At 42.2% G+C, this 24518-nt stretch overlaps 1 protein-coding gene across 1 annotated transcript in view; it reads left to right on the forward strand.

The window, feature by feature from the left end:
* The window catches only part of Exoc4 (exocyst complex component 4), a 651801-nt gene that overhangs the window by 601853 nt on the left and 25430 nt on the right, over positions 1-24518 (forward strand). The window contains exons 16-17 of the mRNA XM_051175863.1: positions 1251-1429; positions 5264-5423. Of these exons, the coding sequence (XP_051031820.1) occupies positions 1251-1429; positions 5264-5423 (339 nt within the window). The remainder of the gene's footprint in view (positions 1-1250; positions 1430-5263; positions 5424-24518) is intronic.

Consider the following 24518-nt stretch of genomic DNA (forward strand, 5'->3'; position numbering starts at 1 on the left):
TGTTGCACAGCCCATTAACACAGTAGTTTGTTTCTTCCAAAGCTGGAGGTACCCTTAGCCTCTGACTCAGTGAAGCCTACTTCTATGTAATTGCTTAAGAGAAATGAAAATGTATATTTACACAAAGCTGGAAGCAACTCAAAAAAAAAAAATGGGTTGTTTGTTTCAGCTTACAGTTTGGAGGGATATATAGTCTGTCTTGAACAGGAAGGCATGGGTCACACTGTATCTATAGCCCGGAAACATAGTGACAGATGGAGAGTGGTACCCAGTGGCTTCCTTCCTTTCCCCTTCTTATTCAGCCTGGAACACGAGTACATGGAATGGTACCACATATATTCTCCTCTTCTCAGTTAAACTTGTCTGAAAATACCCTCAAATTTCTACTCAGAGGTATATCTGCTAGTCAAGTTGAGAATGAAAAACTGTAGTTATGGATGGTTGTGAGCCAGTGTGTAGGTGCTGGGAACTGAGCTCAGATCCTCTGTGGAAGTCACAGGTGTTCATAACCACTGAGCCATCTCTCTAGCCCATTCTTTTAGGCATTATTATTATTCTGCCCCAATAACCTTTGGAGTCTTCAATGCTGCAAAAACTGTCTTACAGCTCCAGGTTCTAGCATAGTTTCTAGCAATTTTAAACACCTTCAGTGAGTGACTTAGTCACATAATAAAGTAGCAATGATTATTATAATACTAGTGACAGTTGCCAGTTCTTACTGTGTGTGTCCTTCACATCTTGGCCCTTTGAGCCAAGAGTTATTAGTGTGCCCATTTCAAGGGAAATTGAGGCATAGAAAGACTCCAGTATCTTTCCTGAAGTTATATGTTAAAGCTGTACATGTCAAAACTAGGAAACAAACATCAGTGGTCTCCCACAGTAGCATAGCACTGAGGATGGGAATTCAGCCTCTCATTGTCATCTTTTGAGAGACACCCCTGGCACCTACTGTGCACACAGTCTTGGCATTGCAAGAATAGCACAAGTCACAATTTCTTATCAAAAGTGTATGTATTAAATGGGCGAACCTCTTAGATGCCTGCTTGCTTCAAATCACTCAGCTGTCCAGCTAAGACGGCCTTTTGGTTATTAAAAAGGGACTACTGGGGGGTGTAAAAGTGCACAAGGCCACAGCTGCTTCAGCTGCTTGGATGCTCTTTCCCAAGCAGACCCCTGTCTTCGTGGAGAATGTTCATTTTCATTTGTCCCTCCCATCCCTCCCTCTCTCTCTCCCTCTCTCTCTCTCTCAGGGTTCATTGTTTCCACTATCTCATCCCCCTGGCAAAGGAGGGGAATTATGCCATCGTTGCCAATGTGGAAAGTATGGACTATGACCCGCTGGTGGTCAAGCTCAACAAAGACATCAGTGCCATGGAAGAGGCCATGAGCGCCAGCCTTCAGCAGCACAAGTTCCAATACATCTTTGAAGGTCAGAGCTTGCTTCTTGTACCCGGGAGCATGGGAGGGAAGAAGGGTGAAGGTGTTCATGAATGGCTATATTACAGACACTTAACACCTCTAAGGGAAAGTTGTTCAGTGGTGTGTTTGGCTTAGAACTGCTGTGCCTAGCTTCATGTATGAGTAAATAGATAGAGGTGTCACCGCTCCTGGCCAATCGGAGATTTTTATCTAAGATAATGCAGATGTCTGTCTTCCGTCTACCTAGACATGTATGCCACTGAGATTTGGGCAGATGTATAGAATGGTCTACAAATTAACTTGAGAAGAGCTCATTTAAAGACAGGTAGGAGAGAAAGCGAAAAGGTTCACACATATGCAGACAGTGAGTCAGGAACTCTGGGAAATCTGTCTCTGGTCCTTAGTACCTGGAAGGGGAAGTCTCTCACAGAATGCATTACTCCCTGAAGTGAACAGACTCCCTGCTCTGCAGTAACTTAGGGCGGCTGCTTCCATTAATGCCCTCTATCAGCCGCCTCCATCAACCTGAGGATATTTGCCCTCAAACGTTTAGAAAATATGGTGCAAACCAAATGATTCTTGATGCTGAATTCTACCATAGGAACTTTTCTCTATAATACAGTACACAAAATAATTAAGCCTTAAAGAGAAGAGGCTTATTTTCCTATTTGTGACCAAGAGGCCCATGGCTTTTAAGTGAGTTAGAATAGGTAAGGAGGCCAGAAGGCAGAGGCCAAGAGCTAACGGCAGAGCTGCTGACCTTGTGGCCAGAGTGTTGAATAAAGAGACCAGTAGCTAACAGCAGCCCCTACTAGGCCTCAATCCTAAAGGTCCCACCTCCTCCAAGAATGCCCACAAGAAGGAGGCCCTTAGCACAGACCCTCTGGTACACAGTCCTCCAACGTGGCCCTTCAGGGTCATCGTTCATTTTGTCTTTTAAAGTATGGGCCAGGGTGTCTTCGCACAGAATAGGACACTTAGGTACATTGTCAGAGCTGAAGGGATGGCTCAGTGGCTAAGAGCACTGGCTGCACATCTCGCGGCCACTCCCACATGGTGGCTCACAACCACCTGCTAGTGTAGTCTCATGGAATCTGATGCCCTCTTCTGGTGTGAAGATGTCCATGCAGACAAAACAACCATATACATAAAGTACATAAATGGATGAATCTTTTGTTTAAAGGAGTACATTATCTAAAAAATGTGACAAGCTACAGACTAAAAGATGTTTGGTGCGTGGCCATTGCTGGCTTTATGAGAACATTGTTACCATAGCAGCTTTGCAACCCTTGTCCCAGAATAGTTGAATCCCGTTTTACCATGAAATTTTAAAATTAGAGTCATGGAGATAGACGTGTTCTGAAGGAGATTGTACCCCAAAATGCAAGTAGTTATGACGTGAGCCAGTGGCTAGTGTTGTGACGTTGAGAGTGGCTGTAGAATCATATGCAACCTCAAGCCTCTGTCCGTCAGAGCCTGTCACTGTTGCCACACAGAGCTTTCTCTTTCCTTCTGGTGTCATTCTTCCATGCCCTGTGGAAGAGCACATTCTTCTTCATGTGCCTGAATTTATTTAATGATATTTTAAGTTATTAATATTTTATGCCTTAAAATCAGACATACCCCCTCATCACCTACACTTTCTATACCAGGGTAGACCAGACTTCAACTTGAAAAGATTTTTCTAGCTAAAATAACAGATCCATGTTATGTTTCTTTTCCTCTGAGCCCAAATCTCTTTCTTCACTGTAAATAGCACAAGTCTGTGGTCTTAAAGAAATACTGGTTGAGAACAGCTAAAGCTGTGGCGTCTACCTCGGCCAGCAAGGAAACACTACCATGACTCTTCTTCAAGCAGTTTATTCAGGAACCTTGTACATCAGCTTCCGCCTCCCCCAGCCCCAGCAAGCCCTTAAATGGTCGCTCAGTGCCCAATCAGCTCATGCCACCTGGCAATCCCGGATAGGCCACAGAAGGAGGAAGTGCACCAGATCCATCAAGCACTTCCAAATAAGGCTTGTTTACAGCTAAGCTCGGACTACCTGGCATCCAGCCAGGCACCATCTTGGGGCTGTGGCTTCCCACATAAAGCAAGAGAGAATGTCCTGTCTTTGGTCTCTTCTACTTTGACCTCAGCTGAGGAGAAACTCATTGTGAAGCTAGAGTAAGACATTGAACCTGAGATGTGCACTGTTCACTGATCTAAGTCTAGTTGCCATGAGGGTACTGAGACTCTAGGAAAGGAAGATAACAGTAACAGTTTACTACCTAGGGTGGCTCTAGAGTTCTGAGGAAAATGCCCTACTAGAAGCTAAGTCTTCAAAAATGGGGCAATCTGAGTGAAGAAACATTTAAAATTAAATCTACCTCTTAAAGGTGTGACCTATAACTGCATTATGTTGTATTGAACGATCCATCATTCCTCAGCCTAAGTATTGCTATCCAAAAGGAGTCCTGGGGCTAGAAAGATAGGCCAACCATTAAAGGCTAGATTCACAACCAAAAAGACAAAATGAATCCTTGTAGTTTTTTTTTTATTTCCTCTTTTGCCCTCTGCCAAATTTCATAAACTATAAAGCAGTTCCTAAAGGCTGGAAATTTGGCTCGGTTGGTAGAGTATTTGGCCTAGTGTACACAAAAAGCCTTAAATCAACCCTAAGCATTATATAAACCCACCCAGCATGCTAAGACATGCCTGTAATCCCAGCACGTGAGAGGTGGAGGCAGGAAGGTCAGGTCTGAGACCAGTCCCTAATGTGTGAGATCCTGTCTCAAAAAAAAATATGTATACTGTGTTACAAATTCACCCTATAGCCAATGCTGAAATCCTTTAGCATTGTTTCCAGGAGCCCATATTTTATCTATTGATTTTTTTTAAATATCAGCATTGTTGTTTGTTTACAGTCCAGGTCCTTTATTTCTTTTTGCACATTAGGCCATAAGTACATTTGCAGTGGGCTCCAGCAGCTCGGGTTCCACTCTGTTAGTTCTCACAAAGTGAGCTTCTCTGGCTGAAACAGGCCAGTGCCTTCACCCGCTTCAGGAAGCTGTCTCTGCTCTTAGAGTGCTCCACGTTAATTCTCTTGGCAAAAGTCTTGCTGCCTTTAACTTGCCTGTTCACCATGATGGCCGTGGCCTGCTGGGTGACACTGTAGGAAATTCTTCTAGTTTTGCTGTGGTAACACTTATGGGACGTTCTTTTTTTAACAGTGTATATTCCCTTGGTGTGTACAGTACCCCCTTTGTAGATGTGTTTGTGTGTGGCCAAAGGAACAACTCCATGTTACCTAAAAGGGTTAGGGTCTTCCTCTTTCCCTGTGTGTTTGTCATTTCGGCGAATTGCTGGAAGACAGCTAATGTGATGGAAAGCTAAAGAGTAGCATTATTGCTCATAATGGTCATCTTAGGACTGACTTGTTTTTATATATGTAGGCTCCCAGTTATGTTCAGAGACAAATACGTACCTTCCTCTGTTTCATGAGTAGGAGAGACCAAACAGATCTCTCCAAATATCCACACATATAGTACAGTTCCTTCGTGTGTCCGTAGCTTATAGCGCCCTGATGGACACCTTTATGGATGGTGGCTTCAGGTGAGTATGAAGGGCTTGGTTGTGAATATACCAAATTTACCTGACTATATTAAGTTTCCCATTGCAACTACTAAAACAATGTAGAAATATTATAAAATTATTACAAGTTTAGCTGTTGCAACTGAGATATATGTTTTCTTGAGTCGTTTAAACCTTTGGGGGATGAAAAAGAGCAATCCTATGTATAAGTTTAAGCCAGATGCCACTAATATATTTTTCTTGTCTCCTCACTACACTGTGCTAACCCCTCAGGTCTGGGACACCTCATCTCCTGCATCCTCATTAATGGGGCCCAGTACTTCCGGCGCATCAGTGAGTCTGGCATCAAGAAAATGTGTAGAAACATTTTTGTTCTTCAGCAGAATTTGACCAACATCACTATGTCACGGGAGGCAGACCTGGACTTTGCAAGGTATAAGGAAATATCGGGCTAGGTTTCTTACACTGAAGCTCACTGCCTGTAATGGGCTGCTCATTGCTAAAAGACTTGTTTTTAAAAAAGAAAAAAAAATGTGGCTGGGGAAATATTTTAGCAGTTAAAGTATGTGTGCAAGCAGGAGGACCAGAGTTCAAATCCTCAGAATCCAAGTATATGTCATGTGAGTGGGTATAGCAGACCCCCTTAATTCCAGCCTTGGAAGGAAAAGACTAGGATTTCCCAGACCAAGACCTGGGTTTGGTTCATGATAAAGTAGAAAAATGACAGGAAGCTGTCTGACATCAGCATCAGACCTCCACATGTAAGCACACACATCCATTTAAACAAGTATACTCATATACATTCCTATCACACACACACACACACACACACACACACACACACACACACGAGAAAAAGAAAAGAAGGCAATATCCTTAAGTGACAGAGATAGTAAGTCTACAAAACTCTAGTCAAAGTTTAACAACCCTCTGGACCGTAGTTTTCCCACTGCTTAACCTAAATTCTACTTTTAAACGTTTTTCACTTTTATTTACTTGATGACGGAGGTGGGGAAGAGCGGGATGGGGGAGCATGTGCATAGAGTGTGTGTGAAGATAACGCAGAGTGCAACATGTGGTTTTCTCCCTGCACCATGTAGAGTCTAGGATTGACATCGGCCATCAATCTTGGTGACAAGTACTCTTACCTGCTGAACTGTGTCACTGGCCTCATACTTGAGTTTTTCATGCTATTAAGAATTGATGATTTATTTTTTTCTGAGTAAAAGAGTAGTATATGCATATTCCACAAGATATATAAGTTGATAAACCTTTGGCCTAGAGACAGTGATATCTGGCCTACCCCTCCTGGCTTTGAGCACATGCTTGTTGAGTACATACATGTACACATACACAGTACAAAAGTATGTGACTTTTCACACAAACATATGCATAAGATTTCTCTTTTTTACAAAATTGTGACTATGCTAATGTAACTTTAAATGTATTCATTGCATTTTCCCATATCAATAATAATCTTTGAAAACAGGATTTTTTTTCAAATACTAATGCTTCTAGGAAATATTACTTTCAACAAGTGCGCAAATCCATGATTGCACATTAACGGAAACTTGTCTTCTAATCACTTTGGATGTTAGCATTTTTGCATTTTGTTTCTCGAATGGTAAACAAGTGCTGAAGTTAGCTTTGCATGTGCCTGTTGTGACCTTGCTTCTACAGTTGAAACCTGTCCAGTTTTCTCCCAACTGGGACGGGAGTCATTACCCTTTTTCTTCTCAAGGTTTGCTTGTCCCAATTCATAGTGTTCTCCTTTAAGAGACTTTTTTAAATGGTAGGGTTAAAATGATTTTGCTTCATTTGGTCTCCATATTGTATATTAAATAATCCAACCCTCTGTGCTTTACTGACAACTGTGTTGTAGAATGTGGATGACAGTATATTAGCAACTCCTCCCACCCTCCCGCCATGCTCTGTTACTTACAGATAGGTCAGTCCGCAAAATTCACTTTCAAAGCCCTTTTAGCTAGGAAAATTTTTGTTTTTAATAATCTAGAATGTTTCTACTTATTTGTCACTGCTTTCTTTCCATTTGAATCTTAGATTCCTCTAGAAGTTCAGGGAACATTGAAACGGGTTTTGAGTATTTAAGAGTACCATATGACTTTGACAGTGGTAAAGACATTTGTACTGGGGGCTCTTTGCTTTGAAAGTGACCCGCATAGATTCCTTTTTAGCTTTCGTTGTATTTCGATCTATTTGTTGTATTGCTACCCATTTGCTTCTCTGTCCCTCTCTTCCTCTGTATTTTTCCTACTGTTTGCAGGAAAGTGTGTGTGTGTGTGTGTGTGTGTGTGTGTGTGTGTGTGTGTGTGTGTGACTAAATTCCATGTTTTAGGATAAATTTGGTGGAAAGCCTTCCTTGTTGAGATTAGGGAAACCAGGTGTGACTGAATGCTGCATCTATTTGGCCGCTCTTAGGGGAAATGATCTCATTATTGAATTAGTCTATCCATAATAACATTGACAAGGGGAAGTTAAGAACATGGAGGCCTGAGGGATACAAAGAGCCATTACTAATTCTCTGAGGAATATAATTCCTAAATTCAATCATCCTTTTTTAAATGATTTTTTTTTATTTAGCTGAAATAAGTAAATTAACACAGTTCTTGGCAGACAGTATGGGGCCCAAACACATACTGAAAAAACAGTGTCTGCGTCGGGAAGCATTGAGATTGGCATCAGTGGGCCATGTCCCAGTGAAGGGTTTCTGCAGGGTATAATCTAATGGCAGCATGGCCATGCCTTTCACAGTTGGATTTCTGAACTATGTCCAAGGAGTAGGTAAAAGGTGAACGTGATCACCAGGGATGGGTGTGTCTCGTGTTACCCGTATTCTGTAATGGATTGCACAGGCTGGTGTGACCATATAACATGGATTCTGCACTCCAGATGGTTCAGAGAGCACCTTTCTTACTCAATGGGAAGTTTCACATTGTTTCCTCAGTGCTTGGAACACAGTCAGTGGTCACTAGATGTGGTGGGAAAGTAAGTAGACGCCACATCAAGGCTAATGAAGAATTTGTAAGATGACCAGTGAGGGTCTCTGCCCTGAAAGTTGTAATCAATAAATATAGCCACCTTTCTACCCACTCATAAGGAACCAAGAATATCTCTCAATTTTATAAGGCAGGATATATTACCAAAAGTAGTAATGTAGCTTTGCTAGTCCATGATCTCTTTCTTATTTTTGTTCTCGTTCTCATGTGAACATATTTTATTGCCTTATTTTCCCCTCCTTTTTTGAGGTAGGGGTTGATTTTCTGAAATGGGCTCTATCAATTCTGCCAAATTTGAGGCAATGTAAAATAAATGCCAAAATAGCCAGAATTAATGGATTGCAACAGTGTGCCTTGGCACTCCTCAAGCAGTGTCTAATCAAGCATGGACAACAGCATCTGTATTTCCAGTGACTCTCTATAGAAATGTTACCTTCTAATAAGTAATTAATCACCAGTCACCATGTGTCAGGAAACTGACTTGTCTAGAAGTTGTACAGCACATGTAGTTTTTTTCACATGTAGTTTTTTTTTTTTTTTTTTTTTTTTAACTGCCTCTGCCTTCTTGGCCAATCACAAATATAGAATCTTTCTGTACTAAAGAATTAAGGGTGTGGAATGAGTCCACTTCTGTTGATCTCCTGCCTGAAGCATAGCTGTCTATCTCTCTATACACACTGCACTTAATCTCTGCTAGGGAAGATTAGCTGAGCAGAGAATCAAGACATCTTGGACACTACCAGGATTACTGAGAGCTCCCTCCTCCATGGTGATGATCACGTAAATTTTGCTGTAGTTTAAGACCAAAGAGAATTCATGCTATAGTTTGACTCTTTATCCCACTGTTAATTTGAGGAATCCAAAAAATCTTCTGCCAAGAAAATCATAGAAAATTAACTGAAAAGTTTTTGGCACCTCTCTCTCTCTCTCTCTCTCTCTCTCTCTCTGTGTGTGTGTGTGTGTGTGTGTGTGTGTGTGTGTGTGTGTGTGTTTGAAGATGTTGACCAGAGGCTTGAAATACCTTGATTTGTATTCCTTCATCTTTCCTATGTTATTTGTCTAAAGTAGAAGCCAGCCTCAGGTAAAGTAGGTTTCTCTTACTTTGTAGTAGCTTAGATATGATTAGAGCAAACGAAAATGTAACCAGAATGTCTGTACTATGATATAGAAAAAGCCAAATTGGCAGCCTTTCATTTATCAACATCAACTTGCATGAATCATGTCCACAAATATGTGGCTTTGATAACATGTAAAGAAATTGGTACTTTACCTCTGTGATCTTTCCCCAAGCCTATGTTACATTCAAATCACAAGAAAGACATCATGGGGTAGCCATAAAATACTTGACTGGCACTCCTCTGTGGCATCGAAGTCATTAGAAACAAACTGAACAAAGAAAAGTTGGTGAAGCTCTCTCAGCCATGAGGAGCCCAGGAAACATGACCGTTAAATGTGTCGTATCCTGGGAGGGGCCCTAGAATAGAAAGAGCATGCAGTAAAAAACAAAGGAAGTCTGGGTGAAGTTGGGTTGTAGTTAATGATGATACATTAATATTGGTTCATTAGTTGTGATAAATGTGCCATGCTAATATAAGATGTTATTAGTAGGAATAATGAATATAAGTCACTTGGGAACTCTATACTAACTTCTCAACTTTTTGTGACTCAAACTATTTTAAATAATAGTCTATTAAATTGTCAAAGGCATGTATGCCGTGAAGATCTACAAGTGGATGGTGTATGTTGAGCATGCAAAGATGCTCAGTATCATTTGTTACTAGGGAAATGAAAACCAAGCGACATTGAGATGCCACTCATACCCACAGGCTTGCAACAGTTAAAGAAGTAGAAGAAAAAGAAAGACTTGAAAAGAGCTGGCTCTTTGGTTAAAAGCGCTGGCTGCTCTTCCAGGGGATCCAGGTTCAATTCCCAACATCCACAGGGTGGCTCACAACCATCTGTAAGTTCAGTTCCAGGCAATCCAGTGCCTTCTTCTGGCCTCTATGGGCAGTGCACACTTAAGGTACAGACTTACATGCAAGCAAGCACTCATATATGTAAAATAAAAATAAATGTTTTTCCAAGTGTTGACAAGGAAATAGAAAAACTAGAAGTCTCATTTGTGCTAACTGGGGGTTGGGGAGGGGAGGTAGAGTAGCTCTGAAAAACACTTATCCCTTCAAAAGGGTTATCATATGACTCAACAATTCTATGCAAGAGAAATGAAATCTACATTTCTACCCACATTTCATAGTAATGTTATTCATAATTAACTGATGGAAAATGAAATGTGAGTCCATAAAGCAGATACGATTTGGCCATAATATGAGATGAAATACAGAAACATAATACATGATGAACCTTTAAACATGAGGCTAAACTAAATAAGCTGGTCATGAATAGCTAGCTACATTGTGTGTGACTATGTGAAATGCCCAAATTGGCAAATCTGTAGAGCTAGCAATCACTCACTGTTTGGAGGTTGTGAGGAAATGAAGATGTGGACTCAGGGTTTCTTTGGGGAATGACTTCCATGTCCTAAAATGGAATCTGCAGGTGGTTGTACAGCCCTGAGAATATATTAAATGACCTTGAATTCTATACTTCAAATACGGAAGATGTATAGTAGCTGAATTATATTGCTGTGAGTTTTAAAAGTCCCAAATGATTTGACAATAGAAAATGAGTAACTCAGGCTTTATACTCACATTAATAAAGAACTTTGTCAAGGAAATGTCCTATGCATTTTTGTGTTTCCCTAATTATCCTGAGAGGTGAACAATAAAGGAAGAACTTATAAGGAAGTGATGCTTAATTTTAATAGTGAAATTATCCAGGGTTGTGGAAAGAGCCATTCAAGCAGAAAGTGAGAAACAGTGAAAGATGAGGCCTGGAGGGCATGCGCTCTCCTTTGAGTAAACTGTGGCTTCTACTCTCTTGCCTACAACTCAAAACATACCGCCCCCCCCATCATTCCCCTTGCCCTAAGTTATTTCTTATTGTAAACCTAACGTATTTTATATCTGCTTCTCCATATCTTGTCTACCCCAGTAGAATGGCCCTTCCATAGGCAAGGCCTCACCCCAGAACCTACCCTAGGTAAATGTCCTCAATTGGAAAGTGATTGCTGAAAGCTTGGGGCTGGCTGGAATGAAAACAGATATGGGGAGTGTGAAGGAGTTAAACAAACTAGCTGGGCTTAAGGAATGGTTGAGTGGTGAAGGCAGAGACCAGGGTTTCAAGGGTGACCCCGGGGAGTCTGACATGGACACAGCATCAGCAAGTAAGATAAGGCACGATGGGAAGACTGGGCTTGATGTAGGAAAAGTCACCAGTGCCAGCATGAGTGTAGGATGCCTGTAGGGCTGTGCAGCAGAAATGTCTCAGACACAACCAGGAGTTTAGCAGACAGAGTGGGACTAAACAAACAGGCCTGGGGAAGCATCCACATGGAGCCATCCAAAGCTCACAGAGAAGAGAAACAGAGCTGCTGTCTGAGGATGGGAAAGAAGGGGCACCGGGAAAGAACAGGAAAGGGAGGGTCCACAAGACAAGGCAGGAAGAGGATGTTGCTAGTGCCTGCATAGAAACTGCATAGAAAGAAGTGCTACTTTCCCCATCAGTCCCCATCAGTGGGCATAGCTCCTCTCAATGAAGGCAAGTGGTATCTCATTTTAAGTCATCCGCATCCCCTGTGAAATCACCTACCCAGAATCTTAAAGTAACAGAAAGATAGGAGGCCAGTCCAGAAACTAAACATGCTAAGTGGAACCCTTGCTTTGCCCTTGACCTTTGTACCCTTGGGAAGTCCAGGAATGATGTCTGGCATGGCTGAGAATATTGAGTTCCTCCTGAGGATGTTGAGTAGGGGCTCTTATGTGTGTGTGTGTGTGTGTGTTTTCTACAGGCGTGTTACAGAGGGCCATTACTGTGGAAGGTTGTTAAGTTTTCCTGTCTGTAGTGACCAGGGCATAGATTGCTAGAGAATTAGCAATGACATGCTGCCACCTACTGGAAACACCCACAGCCATCAGGACAGACCTGTGATCAGAAGGGCTCTGTCCCTGAAGTGACTTGAGTGGCTGAAAACAGTGACTGCTCCCCCTTTCAGAGTGTGTTCTCTTTGCTTGGGCAAAAGAGAAATTTTGTTTCCCAGAGAGGATGAAAATATTCCCCCCATCCCTTTCACCAGTTTTAACCAGGTTTATCCTGCCCACAGTCATAGCTTCCTTCCCGATTCCAGCCTCTTGCAAACCTCCCTTTAGTGCTCCATTTGGCCACTAGCCCTTTGGATTTGTGGTCAAAAAGTGAGGCTAGTCTTCTGCCAGAAATTCTCTTATAATAATAATGACCTCCAAGAGTTCTGAATTTGCTTTAATCCAGTAGTGATAAAAAGCTAGTCCTGACTCATAGCAGCCAGGAAAAGCTGGTAAAAGATGAGCTTTTACTGCCTGGTATAATATACCTATTAATGAAATTCAGTAATAAAACAAAAATGTGTATGATTTGATTTCTGAGAGTGTTTTCTTAAGGATCGTCTTTAAGTATATTTAAATAGTGTAACTTTTCTTGAATTTAACCTCCTTTCGACTTGTGACTCCCATTCTGCCTGTATTACTTTCTTCTGGCCTTGCCTTTCTAAGTGTATTAAAGTAGATTCCATACTTTGCAGCAACTAATTGGACTCTAATTAAGGGTTTAATTGGGGCGCTTTGAGTGCAGGAGAGCTTGCCTCCACAGAGCCTGTGTGTCCTCCACAGAGCACCTGAGAACAATGAACACTCATAAGCTTCCCAGAAAAATGCCTGTCTGTAATTAAAGTTTGAGTTCTCCCAGACATGCCTCTTGAGTGAAGGCCTTGATTAAATAAGATTTCCTTAAGTTATCAGTTCTGTTCATGATAACCTACAGCCAGTTTGTAACTTGGGGTTCCTCAAGATTACTGGCAGACAGGGACAGTCTCTCCATTGTAGCTTACTTGCTGAAACTGGCATTGCTCAGAGATGAGCATAGATGGCAGATGTTGTTATTATGCAATAAAGATCTCAAGGAATAGAAATGACTTGTCCAAAAGTCTCTCATCAGATTATGCTATTTATATGTCTGTCGGTGCCTCTGTAGTCTCCTTGCTTAAGAAACTAAATTAGCCCTCCACTGAGGGCTGTGTTTCTGCCAGGAAAGGGCAGAGTTACACTGTTCTATGATCGTTTATTAACTCTAGTAGAATTCTTACTAAAAAAAAAAAAAAAAAAAAAAAAAACCTGGAAGCTGACCCCTTTCTTGTTATCTGATAAAGATGTAGTGTTGAAATGTACATGCTTGAAATTCAGAGGCACAGACCAAGGACCTGAGGTCAGTCCCCAGAACACATATAAAAATAGCCTGTGTGGTGGCCCATACTTGTAATCCCTGTGTTGAGGAGGCGGAGACAGATTCCTGAGGTTAAGTCCGGCCTCGCTTTCTTATGAGTTCCATTTTTCTCAGAAAGAAGCTGGATGAGGCCCCAGGAATGAGTGCCAGGATTGCTGTCTGGTGCAGACACCCTCTGCACCTCTGCCCCCCTCTTAGCCCGCCCCCTTTCCTGATCTGGAAAGACCAAACCCAAATGCTGAAAGGAAGCCACATAGCCATGGGGAACAGTACAGCTTTTTTGTTGTTATTGTTGTTGTTGTTTTTCCAGACAGGGTTTCTCTGTATTGTTTTGAAGCCTGTCCTGGAACTCTCTCTGTAGACCAGGCTGACCTCAAACTCAAGAGATCCGCCTGCCTCTGCCTCCTGAATACTGGGATTAAAGGCTTATGCCACCAACACCCGGCTGAACTGCTCTCAAATCTTCTATAATGTGTCTGCCCATATTAGTCACTCTTTGTAATCTAGCTTTTTCTAAGTTTCTGTGTTCTGGAATTAATGTTTTATGTGCTCAATTTTCACTTTTTTCTATATTTTAATATTTTACTGCTCTCGATTTTATTAGCATATTCTCTGTCCTCACATAACCATAAAGTTCTTGTGAGTAGTCACCAGGATTGTATTTGCCATTTATTATGTAATTTATTTTCTCGTCTTTATAATAGGCTCACATAAATGGAAAGTGTTGATAAACATGTCTGGGTTTGAAAATGTTTTAGCATACACAAATTTAAAATTGTTTCAGATAGCATCCATCAATAAATATAAATAAGTTGCCAAGAAATCATTTTTATACCTAGCCTTACAGACCTGTGATAATAAATTGCTTTCTCTAAAACAAGGGCAGCTCCTAAAAGACAAGTGGATTTGGTGTAAATTATCTTCAAGGCTGAATTTGTTATTTTCGTGTATGATAATAAAGATACACTACTGTGGTAGAGTGAGGGTGCTTATTATTATTGCTGAGCTTGGGATATGCACTGAAGGAAATGCTTTCTCCATGTTGGCTCTTTGAGATTGTGTGTGTAGCTGTGTTTGGTTTTGTTTTGTTTTTTTTTTTATCACATTTTATATATAAAAAGGGAAACATTTAAGAGGTTAAGTAAATTCCCAGTTCCTATAATAATAGATATAGGAAAACACTTAGGTCACTGGACTTCAAAATGCTCCATGTGAGGTTAAGGCTATCATTTTGATAAACATTGGGTCTCTGTTTTATATAGCATCAATTTTCAGTTAGACTATTAACATGCCATTATAGTCTTTTCCTTTATTTTTTAATTATGATTTCCCCATTCATTTTTATGGAGTTCTGCTGGTTAGATATTTTTATTAATATTCATGTTACATAGATGATAGATAGATAGATAGATAGATAGATAGATAGATAGATAGATAGAGTGTAAATGGAAATCTGAGTGCATTTGATGTTGCTCATAAGTATATGTTTCTAGAGTTGACAACTTGGTGTTAGATACCCAGATGCTGATCCTTGGAGAAGATTAATGCCCCCCATGTCCCTGTCACTAACTGCCTGTGCTCTTCATCTAGAAGTAGGGCCCTTGTGACAGCTCCCCCATCCACATCGCATATCACATGGTGCCCAGGTCTTGTTTAGGCTCCATATTGTTGATATATTAAGGGTGTGGCATCCCTCCCTTTAGAAAAGACAGCCTTCCAGCAGACATTCTAGTCCTCTGGCCTGTGCATCTTTCTGTCCCCTCTTCCATGAAGTTTTCTGAGCCTTGTGTGGGGGTTGTAGTGTAGATGTGTAAGCTAGGACTGGGCACCCCACCGTCATATGCTCTGTACATTTTGATCAATTATAGCTTGTTGTAATGGTCTCCATGTGCTGCAAAAAGAAATTGTTTGATAAGGGATGAGCGCTATATGTATCTGTAGATATAGAACTAAGCATGTATAATGCAGTTAGAAATTATACTGGTAACTTTAAATAGCTTTACTTAACAGTTTAAAGAGAGTTCTGCGGATTCTTCCCACCCTGGCCTGTCTTACAGGGTTAGTCTTGCTCAACCTTTCTGTATTGTCGCCCCAAACACCTCATGGAGGAGCACTTGCTTACTCCCCTAGACCATGCCTCGGAGCCATAGCACACATATAAATGTTGTGAATATAAAAGTTATGAGCACAGTTAAGGCTGGTTAGGCTAAGTGAGCTATTATAAACCCTCGGTCAGTATAGTAAATGCATTTGCATCTTACAGTATTTGCAGCTTACAATTGATGCATGGGAACATAACTCCATCACAAGAAAAGATGTGTCTATTTTATTTGTCTAGTGAATGAGCAGAAAATTTAGCCCTTAATCATTATTTGAATGTGAGTGATCTCCACTTTTTTTGACTGAAGTTTTCCCATCTATACAATGAATTTGACTGGAAGATCACCTGTCATATGATAGAGTACCAGAGATGGGATTCAGAGGGGGGTGGTCTGCTTCTACCTCTAGTTCTTGAAAGAGGTTATCAAAGAAAAGCAACCCACTCTGATCTGTTTCCATAACAAAATTGAAGATGTCTGAGAGGTGCAATTCTCCACTGGCTCTCCAGCTAATGTGTGTGTGAGTGAGTGAGTGAGTGAGTGGTGAGTGAGTGAGTGAGTGAGTGAGTGAGTGAGTGATTGAGTGAATGAACGAACGAACGAGGAAGGAAGTTCTGTAGGCCCGTGTCTTTCTATAGTCAAAATCATGCTTGTAGTGATTGCTCAGCATACCAGCAGAAGAGCAAGACAGAAACAACAGAAGCTAGCTATTGCCTGTGCATGACCTATAAAGGTCTTAGTAGGCTCCAAACAGTAATTGACAAAATAAACATGTGGGTACTCAAAAACATAAATGTCACATCCACCGAAGCTCTTCATCTGCTGTGCCAGGCTCTTCCAGTTGACGGAAAGGTTTCATTTTTATCAGCCATTGCCCTCTTTCCCCCGAGGCGCTCTTAATCTTTGTGTTCTAACCTTTAAAGACACAGGCTTCAGTTGCTGCTGTAATGATTTCTGTTGCCTGGCATCTGCATGTTCAGATTCCTCCAAAGAACCGTGCCTTCTATTTCCCTCAACTGCAGATGGAGTGAAGTGAGAGAAACCCAAGCAGGGGTAGGAGAGGCCAGCGCTTGATTGACTTTCCCTCTCTTGATACCCGGAGTCGGGAGGAAGGATCAATGGCCCCAACTTTTGTGCAGTCCTGAGCGTCTCGTTCTCCTTTAGGCAATCTGTCTCACAGAGAAGCTGATTAAATATTTTGGAGGTATTGGGGGTGGAGGAGGAGGGAGCTGGGGATTTTTAGTGGCTAGAGCCTTTTATTGACAACATTAAAGGCTTCATGATATATTCGACCAGAAATTAATTACAGCCCAGTTCCCCATTTCTCCCTTAAGCGACAGTCTTCTGTTGATGTGTGCTGCTGTGAAAGTAATAATAGGTTTCAAATGTTTGTGAAAAACATAAAGTAATTACTTGCTGTGGTAAATCAGTCATCTGAAGCCTCTCAGGTTCTCTCTGCTCCATGGATGTGGCAGGCCTGTCTGTTTTCTTTTGTTAACTTTAATTATGGGGTAGAAGAATTTTTTTTTTCAGAAATTTGGATTTTTTCCCCCCGTTTCTTGGTTTTCTGAGTTCTCCAGGGACATAAGTATTGAAATGATAATGACATACAAATAGCATTTGAACAAGAGAAGCATATGTCTGCCAGGGAGCTGATGGCCTTAGGTAAAAGCTCTGTAGCTATTGGCTACCAGCTATTGGCCAGCTCCCCTAATGAGCCTCCCTGAGGTTCACCTGGTGCTGTGCGGAAGGGTGAACCGGTTCTCAGGATTCCACAGCTTTCTTCCCACCAGAGACACATGCTGAAATAGTGGCTCTTACGCCACAGCCTAGAATCATTCTTCTGCCATTTTAAATGAAAAGTAATGCAGTTTTCCAACAGTTCGTGCAGCCTCTTCCTTCCGGCCCCTTCCTTCCACTAAGGACTACTCAGATCAACCCAGAAAATACTGTCCTCTCTGCTCGCCTGGGCCAATAGGGAAAGATCCCTTTTACCAACTGTTCACAGGGGATGTCACCAGGCAGGTTGGTTGTGGGGAGTTCACACTAACCAACACAATGCAGTAGCTCACGGTGGCATCCTGCTGCTTGCCCTAGAGTTGGCCAGCCCCTAATAGTGAGAGCTCATATTCACATGTCTTCTCAGTGGAGCTTCGTGTTACGATTCCCTGTCCTGTCTAATCTGCGCTGTCCTTTCCTCAGAGTGATTGCTAAGTCCTAACTTCAGAGGTCTGCCTTATCTTCTAGACCATGCCTCCCCTTTCTTAAAATTTCTTTGAATTATTATTTATGTTCAGACCCAAACATGACAATGTGGGACTCTGAACGCATGAAACAGAAAGTACTGGGCCTTGATGAGGCTTGAACCCACTACCTCTACAGAGTCACTTGTGCCATCCCTGAGCAAGCCATAGAGCTCTCCAGGTTTGCCATAGAGGGGATTAAATGAAGGCGTAATGGTAGAAGGCATGGCTAGTTATCTTTGCATGGGCTCCAGGTTGGATATCCTGAGCTCAGCCTGATAGAGTTAGACCTTTGTCAAGACTCTTTCCGTTTCATGGAATAGAAACCTACTTCAAAGTCTCTTAAGCCAAAAGGGGAAAAAAAATGTACTAAATCATAAAACTGAGACTTACAAGAAATAGTTGGTTTTAGCCTTGCTTTTATCCCGGGATTCTAACTGTATTAGCCAGACCCCTCTTCTTCCTGCGACTCTTGCGTTTATTTAAATCTACTTATCTGCACCACATAGTCTGTATCCCCATGGTGGCAAAATAGTAGCTGAAATACATATGACACGCATAGCTGAAACTTCAAATAGTTACCTTCTCTCTTCCAAAGGGATGGGGCAAATCTTTTTCCTCTACGTGTCCTTTTCTGAACAAGTTGCTGTCGTCAGGAGGGTTGTACACAGTGACGTGACGGACCGTCCAAGTTCCTGCCCATACATATCTGAGGTGGAGATCTGATTAGCCTACCCTGGACCTCATGGAACATGCTTCAAAGATAAGGTTCAGTCACCCAATCAAGAGGGGCGATCCTGGGCACACAGGAAGGAGGCACGATGCTATACCCAGTAGCGGTTTGCTCCATGGATACAGTTTAATCAGGAAATGACACTAAAGCACAAACTGAGTTTATGGCGTCAAAGAAGGCAGATACTTCAAAACAGACACATTATAGAGAGGCATTTTTTTTCTTATTTTTCTGTTTTTATTTTACAGTTTCTTTATCGAATTTTTGGCAATTTCCACCCCAATTCTGCTCCCCTCTCTGCTGCAATGCTACCCCCAGGGGGAAAAAAATTTAAACTCAAACCAAACAGCAACAAAAAGCCTCTTCATTCCTCCATCTTTCTGGCCTCTCCAATACTTCATTTGTTCTGGTGACATTGGGAGCCTTGGTGTGTCCTCCAGTGTAGCCTTTGTCCAACCAGCTTTACTTTCAAATGTTTGTTGCACTGAGTTAAGTTATTGGTCTGGTTCAAGACCTCTGTTTCTGGGAGACCATCACCTGATCTTCACCAAAACTACTCTCAGATCCCACAGGAGTCCTACAGATCCTGTGACATCGTTCCACAAGACCCTTCACGAGCTCCAACAGGTCCTAGATGGGGTACATGTTAGGGTGGGCCAACCACAGGCCCGGCGATAGTTCTGAGTGGTCAAGCAAGTGTTGGTGCCGACTCCTCTATGCCCATGTTATCAGGGTCAGTTTTTCCTCCCCTCCCCGTGTCATGAGGGGTAGGGTTAGGGTAGGGGAGCTCTCTCCTGAGCACTGGGGCCAGGCATTTGAGGGAAAGTAAGAGGTTGCTGGGTACACTATTCAGAGTAGATTCAAGTAATTCAGGGACAGGGAGAAGCTTGTTTTAAACTGGACTTTGAAAGTTAAGACTGAAAAGAGGGTAAAATAGAGGGAAAATGCAATGGGAGCTTCCCGGTGTCCTGTCAGCAATACCTTCCCTGCAGCTGGGAGCCCTGACTGCTCCGGATGCACACAAAGCAAAAGCCTGTCTTTTCCTATTATGCACTGCCTTCTCCTGATGCCATCAAAACAGGGTTTGCTGAGTGTAATTTGGGGGTCTCTTTATCTGCCTTCCTACCACTAGCTAGACCTGTAAGAAAATCAAGAGTTGGTTGACTGTGGTGTGTTACCCAGTATTGTTTCAGATTCAGTCCAAGAAACATAGAATTAACCCTGATTTGACAAGTGAGTATTTGAGGGTTTGAGAGGCTCATACAAAAATAAAGTGTTTGAGGTGATTGCTGTCAAGGAAAAGCCTTTTTCAGAAGTATATTCATTCTTGTCCTGTCACTTTGACTAACAACATACACTTAAATTACCAGAAATAATAGTTTCCTGTGGTATATCCTTCCTGTGAAGCTGAAGGCTGCCAGGAATAGGAATTCTTTTAACACCTCTCCTGAGTTAAGGAAGTGAAATGGCTGACTCCCCTCTCCCCCTCCTCTCCCTTGTCTCCTTCCCTCCTCCCCTTTCTTCCCCCTTCTCCATCAAAAGGGCTTCCCCCTACTCTTCCTGCACTTATCTTATACTGAATGTATTCTAGTACAGTGAGTGTGTGACTCTCTTTCTTCTAGAGTACCTTTTTCTTCTGTGAAACTGCTTTCATGGCTTAGGAACAGTTTGTCTCCTTTCAAGAAAGTATTTTTTTTTTACTCATTTATGTTTGTATGTATTTGTGTGTGGGGGGGGTGTGGGGGGTTGTTTTACCTGTTTATGTTTGTATGCCACATGCATGCCTGGTATCTGAAAAGGGTAAAAGAAGGTGCTAGATCCTATGGAACTCTAGTTACAAGCAACCATGTGGGTGCTGGGAATTGAATATAAATTTTGCAGAAGAATGACCAGTGCTCTTAACTGCTGAGCTATCTCTCCAGCTCCTTAGTTTGTCCCCTTTCGGTGAGGATCATTTGCCTTGCTGTGGCAGGGGGACTCTGGTGAGTTACTCCCATCGTGAAATGGAAAAAATAATCTTAAATTCCATTTAGAAACACAAAACATCCAAAATAGCCAAACAACCCAGAACAATAAAAGAACTGCTGAAAGTATCATCATCCCTGGTTTTAAGTTATACTACAGAGCTATAATAATAAAAACAGCATGGTGGGTATGGGAAAGGGAAGTGTTTATTTTCTGCTGACGGGAGTGCACACTGGTGTGGCCAGTGGTTCATTTTCCCCTCCTATTCAGTCTGGGACTCCAGGGTGTGGGTTGGTACTGCCAACATTCAGGATGGTGTGCTGGACTAGCAGGTTATTTATTAATGACAGGATCCTCAGAGAAAGAGCCAGGATGTCAGAAAGATAAGAAGATAGGTGAATTTGGAATCAGGAGGTCTTATGTAAGCTATATCTTATACCAAGCAAGTTTATTGAGAACTACAGCATCTTATATACTATTTCCAGGGGAGAAATAGGACAAAGTCAGCAGAAACTAGCTATCAATGTTGCATAAGGGAAACATGGTATCTCAAGAGCATTATGGAGTGAGCACACAGTCCGGGACTGATAACTATAGCCCTGTACAGTGGGAAGAGTTGGCTTCTCAGGATCTGAAGCCACAGCTTCCCCCAAGGCCCTGGCCACAGGTCTTCAGAGTCAATCAGTCCAGCCCTCACCAGATGGCTTTCTTCCTTGGAGGTATACCCTTATAGACACAACCAGAGGTGTGTCTCCTCAGTAACTATAAATCCAATCAAGTTGATAATGAAGATTAAACACCATGGGTTCCTAAGAATGTCACAGGAACCACCAACTGTCATGTGAGCCTTCCCTGGTACTAGACTAGTTTGCTTTCATACAACCAGAAAGTCCTGCATGGTGATAATCACGAGTTCTGTTTCCTCTCTACACATACCCCATCCTTGTTACTGAGCAGTGTATGCAGGTTGTTAGTTTTATTAGCTTTTCATACTGTTATGGCCCTGTTCTCTCTCAGGTTCTAAATATCTGCTCAGCCTTCATCAATTTGAGTCTTTTCCCCTCGAAGGCAATTAACATTGAAACTGTAGCACAATTAATTACTATCTAAATCCCACTAAGCTATCAGTCAAAACAAATATAAAAAAATAAGAATTCCTTTTCAGGAAAATAAAGTCAAGTCTTGAGCAGAGCATGGAGCTCTCTCAAATTAGCCTGGCTTGATTCTGTAGGTGCTGCCCATGAGAACATGAGTGTCGTCACTTATCTAGGCAGGTGAAACCTGGTGCTTGTCTGCTGTCTCCAGTGACAGTTCCTTCCCAGGATGGATAGGTTCTGGTCCTGAGCCTCAGAATTCATGATCATAATGTAGAATTGGCCCCCATTAAATGCCAGGATAAAGGGAGAATCTATGCATCTCTGATCAGTTCAAAGAAGAGCTGAGGTTTATCTGCAAATTCTTACTTTCTCTCTTGTCTAATGTAGACACCTTTGACTGCCACAAAAGATTATTCTATGTTGGTCAATCTAATGTATAGATATGAGAGGGTCTTGAGGCCCCTTCAGCAGTGTTTCAGATGACTAGAGGGAAGCAGACCCCCATGGCCACGTGCTATACACAGTAGTTTTGTTACTACACTAAGGGAAAGACATTGCCTAGATCAAGGTTTCCTCTATTGGGTAACCATTTTCTGTGAAGAGATAGTGTAAGCTCATCATAGAAAGTGTGTTCACTCTGTACAGAAAGCCTCACTGGTAGAGCCTGTTGAATTTACCTGTTTTCAGGTTTTTACCTCTTGGGAACCATCTACCATTAGGAGTATCTCAACATAAATTTGCCAAGTTATGTCAGTTATTTCAGCATCTGAAGCAATTCCTGGAGAATTCACTTGTTTAGAGTGCATAGGACAGGTCAGCTAGGGGTCAGTCATTCCATTTATATAACTGTCTATTGAAGGTGTACGAAATTCACTTTATTCTTAGAGTTAGAAAGACAAATCTATGGTCCCTACTTGTCCACAGTAAGCAGTGATGTGAGCGTGTAGATTCCTAAGAATAAAGCGGAGCAAATGCAGCTCACAAGATTCACTCTGGGTTTGTGCCCAAGAGAAATGGAAGCACATTTCCATGCAGAAAAATCTGCACACACACACTTAGAGCTGCACTCTTCACAGTAGCCAAAATGTGAGAGCAAGCCTTATGTCCATCCATGGTACGTAGACTTTGAAGTGTGACATAGCCATACAACACAACAGTATATGGAGTTGGTAAGATTGACACACTAATGGCTTCTGTATGTACATGGAGGAATTATGAAATGTTATTCTACATGAATAAAAACAAAGACTACATCTCCAGCTGTCAAAAGACCAGAATACCCTTGTCTGTCATTTTTCCGAGGAGGCAGCTATCTGTCTCTCTGACTCTATCACTTTCTCTTCTCTCTTCCCTTCATTTACTCCCTTACCTTCCCCCAATAAACTTTCCACAGGGGAAAAGAAAAGACCAGAGTAGGGGAAAAAAAAATGTAAGAGACAGAAAGTAAAGTAATGTTGGCATAGGCTGGTTGGGAAATGGAGGCAGGGTGGTGGTAGCTGAAGGATACAGGATTTCTTTTTAGGAAAATAAAAATGTAAAATTTCCTGTGGTGATGAGTCCACACATTTTAAATATGTAATCTGCTGGTGAATTGGACACCTGAGATGGGGAGTTGTGCATTAGGAGGATTCTATCTCAACAAAGCTGTTTACCTGGGGAAAATAAGAGGAACAGAAATAGAGGGTAGCGAGGGACTATTCTCTCCCACTGCCGCTCTGCAGGGAGAGTCAGAGGCGGCATCTGAGCGGTACAAACTTGCGCAGTTGAGGCAAGTCAGGCAAAGTCTGGAAATAAGGGAATCCTTTTCTACCTGGTAAGTCAGTACTATTATTAAGAATTACTTTCTGAGCGAACTAAGACAGAGCAGTTTACAGCTAAAGGAAGAGTGAGTTGTGCTTGGGAGAGTGAGTGGTCCAGTTCAAAATGACAGGCAGCTCCAAGGGGCTGGAAGAGCATCTTGCACCAGAACTGGGAAAAGTATTTGCAAATGGAGGACTTCTCCCTATGCCAGCAGATGCATAGAGTTAAAGCGGCTGAAGAAGTGGGCAGAGTTCCTTTGTTTTGTATGTGCAAATGATTTGGTGTTGTGTTTTCACTTTGCTGAATCTCTCCATTGTGTCATTTTAATAAGTCAATGGTAAATTTATAGGCATGATATGAAATGTCCCATGTGTGATTGCCCTAGCAACCACAACCATCAGGAAATATGAATTACGACTCTTCATTGCCACCTGATGACAATGAAGAACTCCTCCCTGTCTCCTAGAGACAAGTTAGCTGTCCCATAGGTGGGGCTGGGGAGGGCGACACGGAGTTGTAAACAGTGGCTCTCTATAACGTCTCCTGGCTTTGAAATCAGAATCGGCTCCTTGACGGAGCATCTTTTAAACTGTTCAAGTCTTCTGTAACCACATCACCTGGAAAGCAATATCCTATATATGGAAAGCAATTTTGCTTTATTACATTAAGGCTTTAGTGTGTGTGCTGCCTGTATCTGTCAGCACTTTCTCCTGTGGCTGCAGCTGCTGTCACTGTCCAGTGGCTGTGTCTCAGTATCTGTGGCTCCCAGCTTGATCTCCCTGTTTGTGGCTGTCATCACCATCACATACAAGCTGTCGCCCCTGCCACCATCTTCCTGCTGCTAATGGGACTGACTGGCACCTCTCCATGCCACATCAAGGTGCAGATGTTGTCACCCTGCCAGGCTCAGAGCCATCTGACACCCTTTCCTGGCACTGTTTGTTATCACCTTCCCAGCAATGCTGCCAGCTGAGACCAGCCTAGCCTGAGCTGGCCAGCCATTTGATGGAAGGACTGTGCTGGTCACCTTTGTACCTGTGCGGGCTGGGAGCTCTCAATGAGGCCCCACCTCGGGACTTACAGAATTCTGCATGTTTAGGAATTACCATAGCAGATCCCAACAGTTTCTTTGTTGGTTTCTGAAATAAAAAGCTATTCTGTATAGCTTCAATGGCCTCTTTCTCCTCCTCCCAGTGTGCCCACT

This window comes from Phodopus roborovskii, unplaced genomic scaffold, assembly GCF_943737965.1.
Source record: "Phodopus roborovskii unplaced genomic scaffold, PHOROB, whole genome shotgun sequence".
Classification (NCBI taxonomy): domain Eukaryota; kingdom Metazoa; phylum Chordata; class Mammalia; order Rodentia; family Cricetidae; genus Phodopus; species Phodopus roborovskii.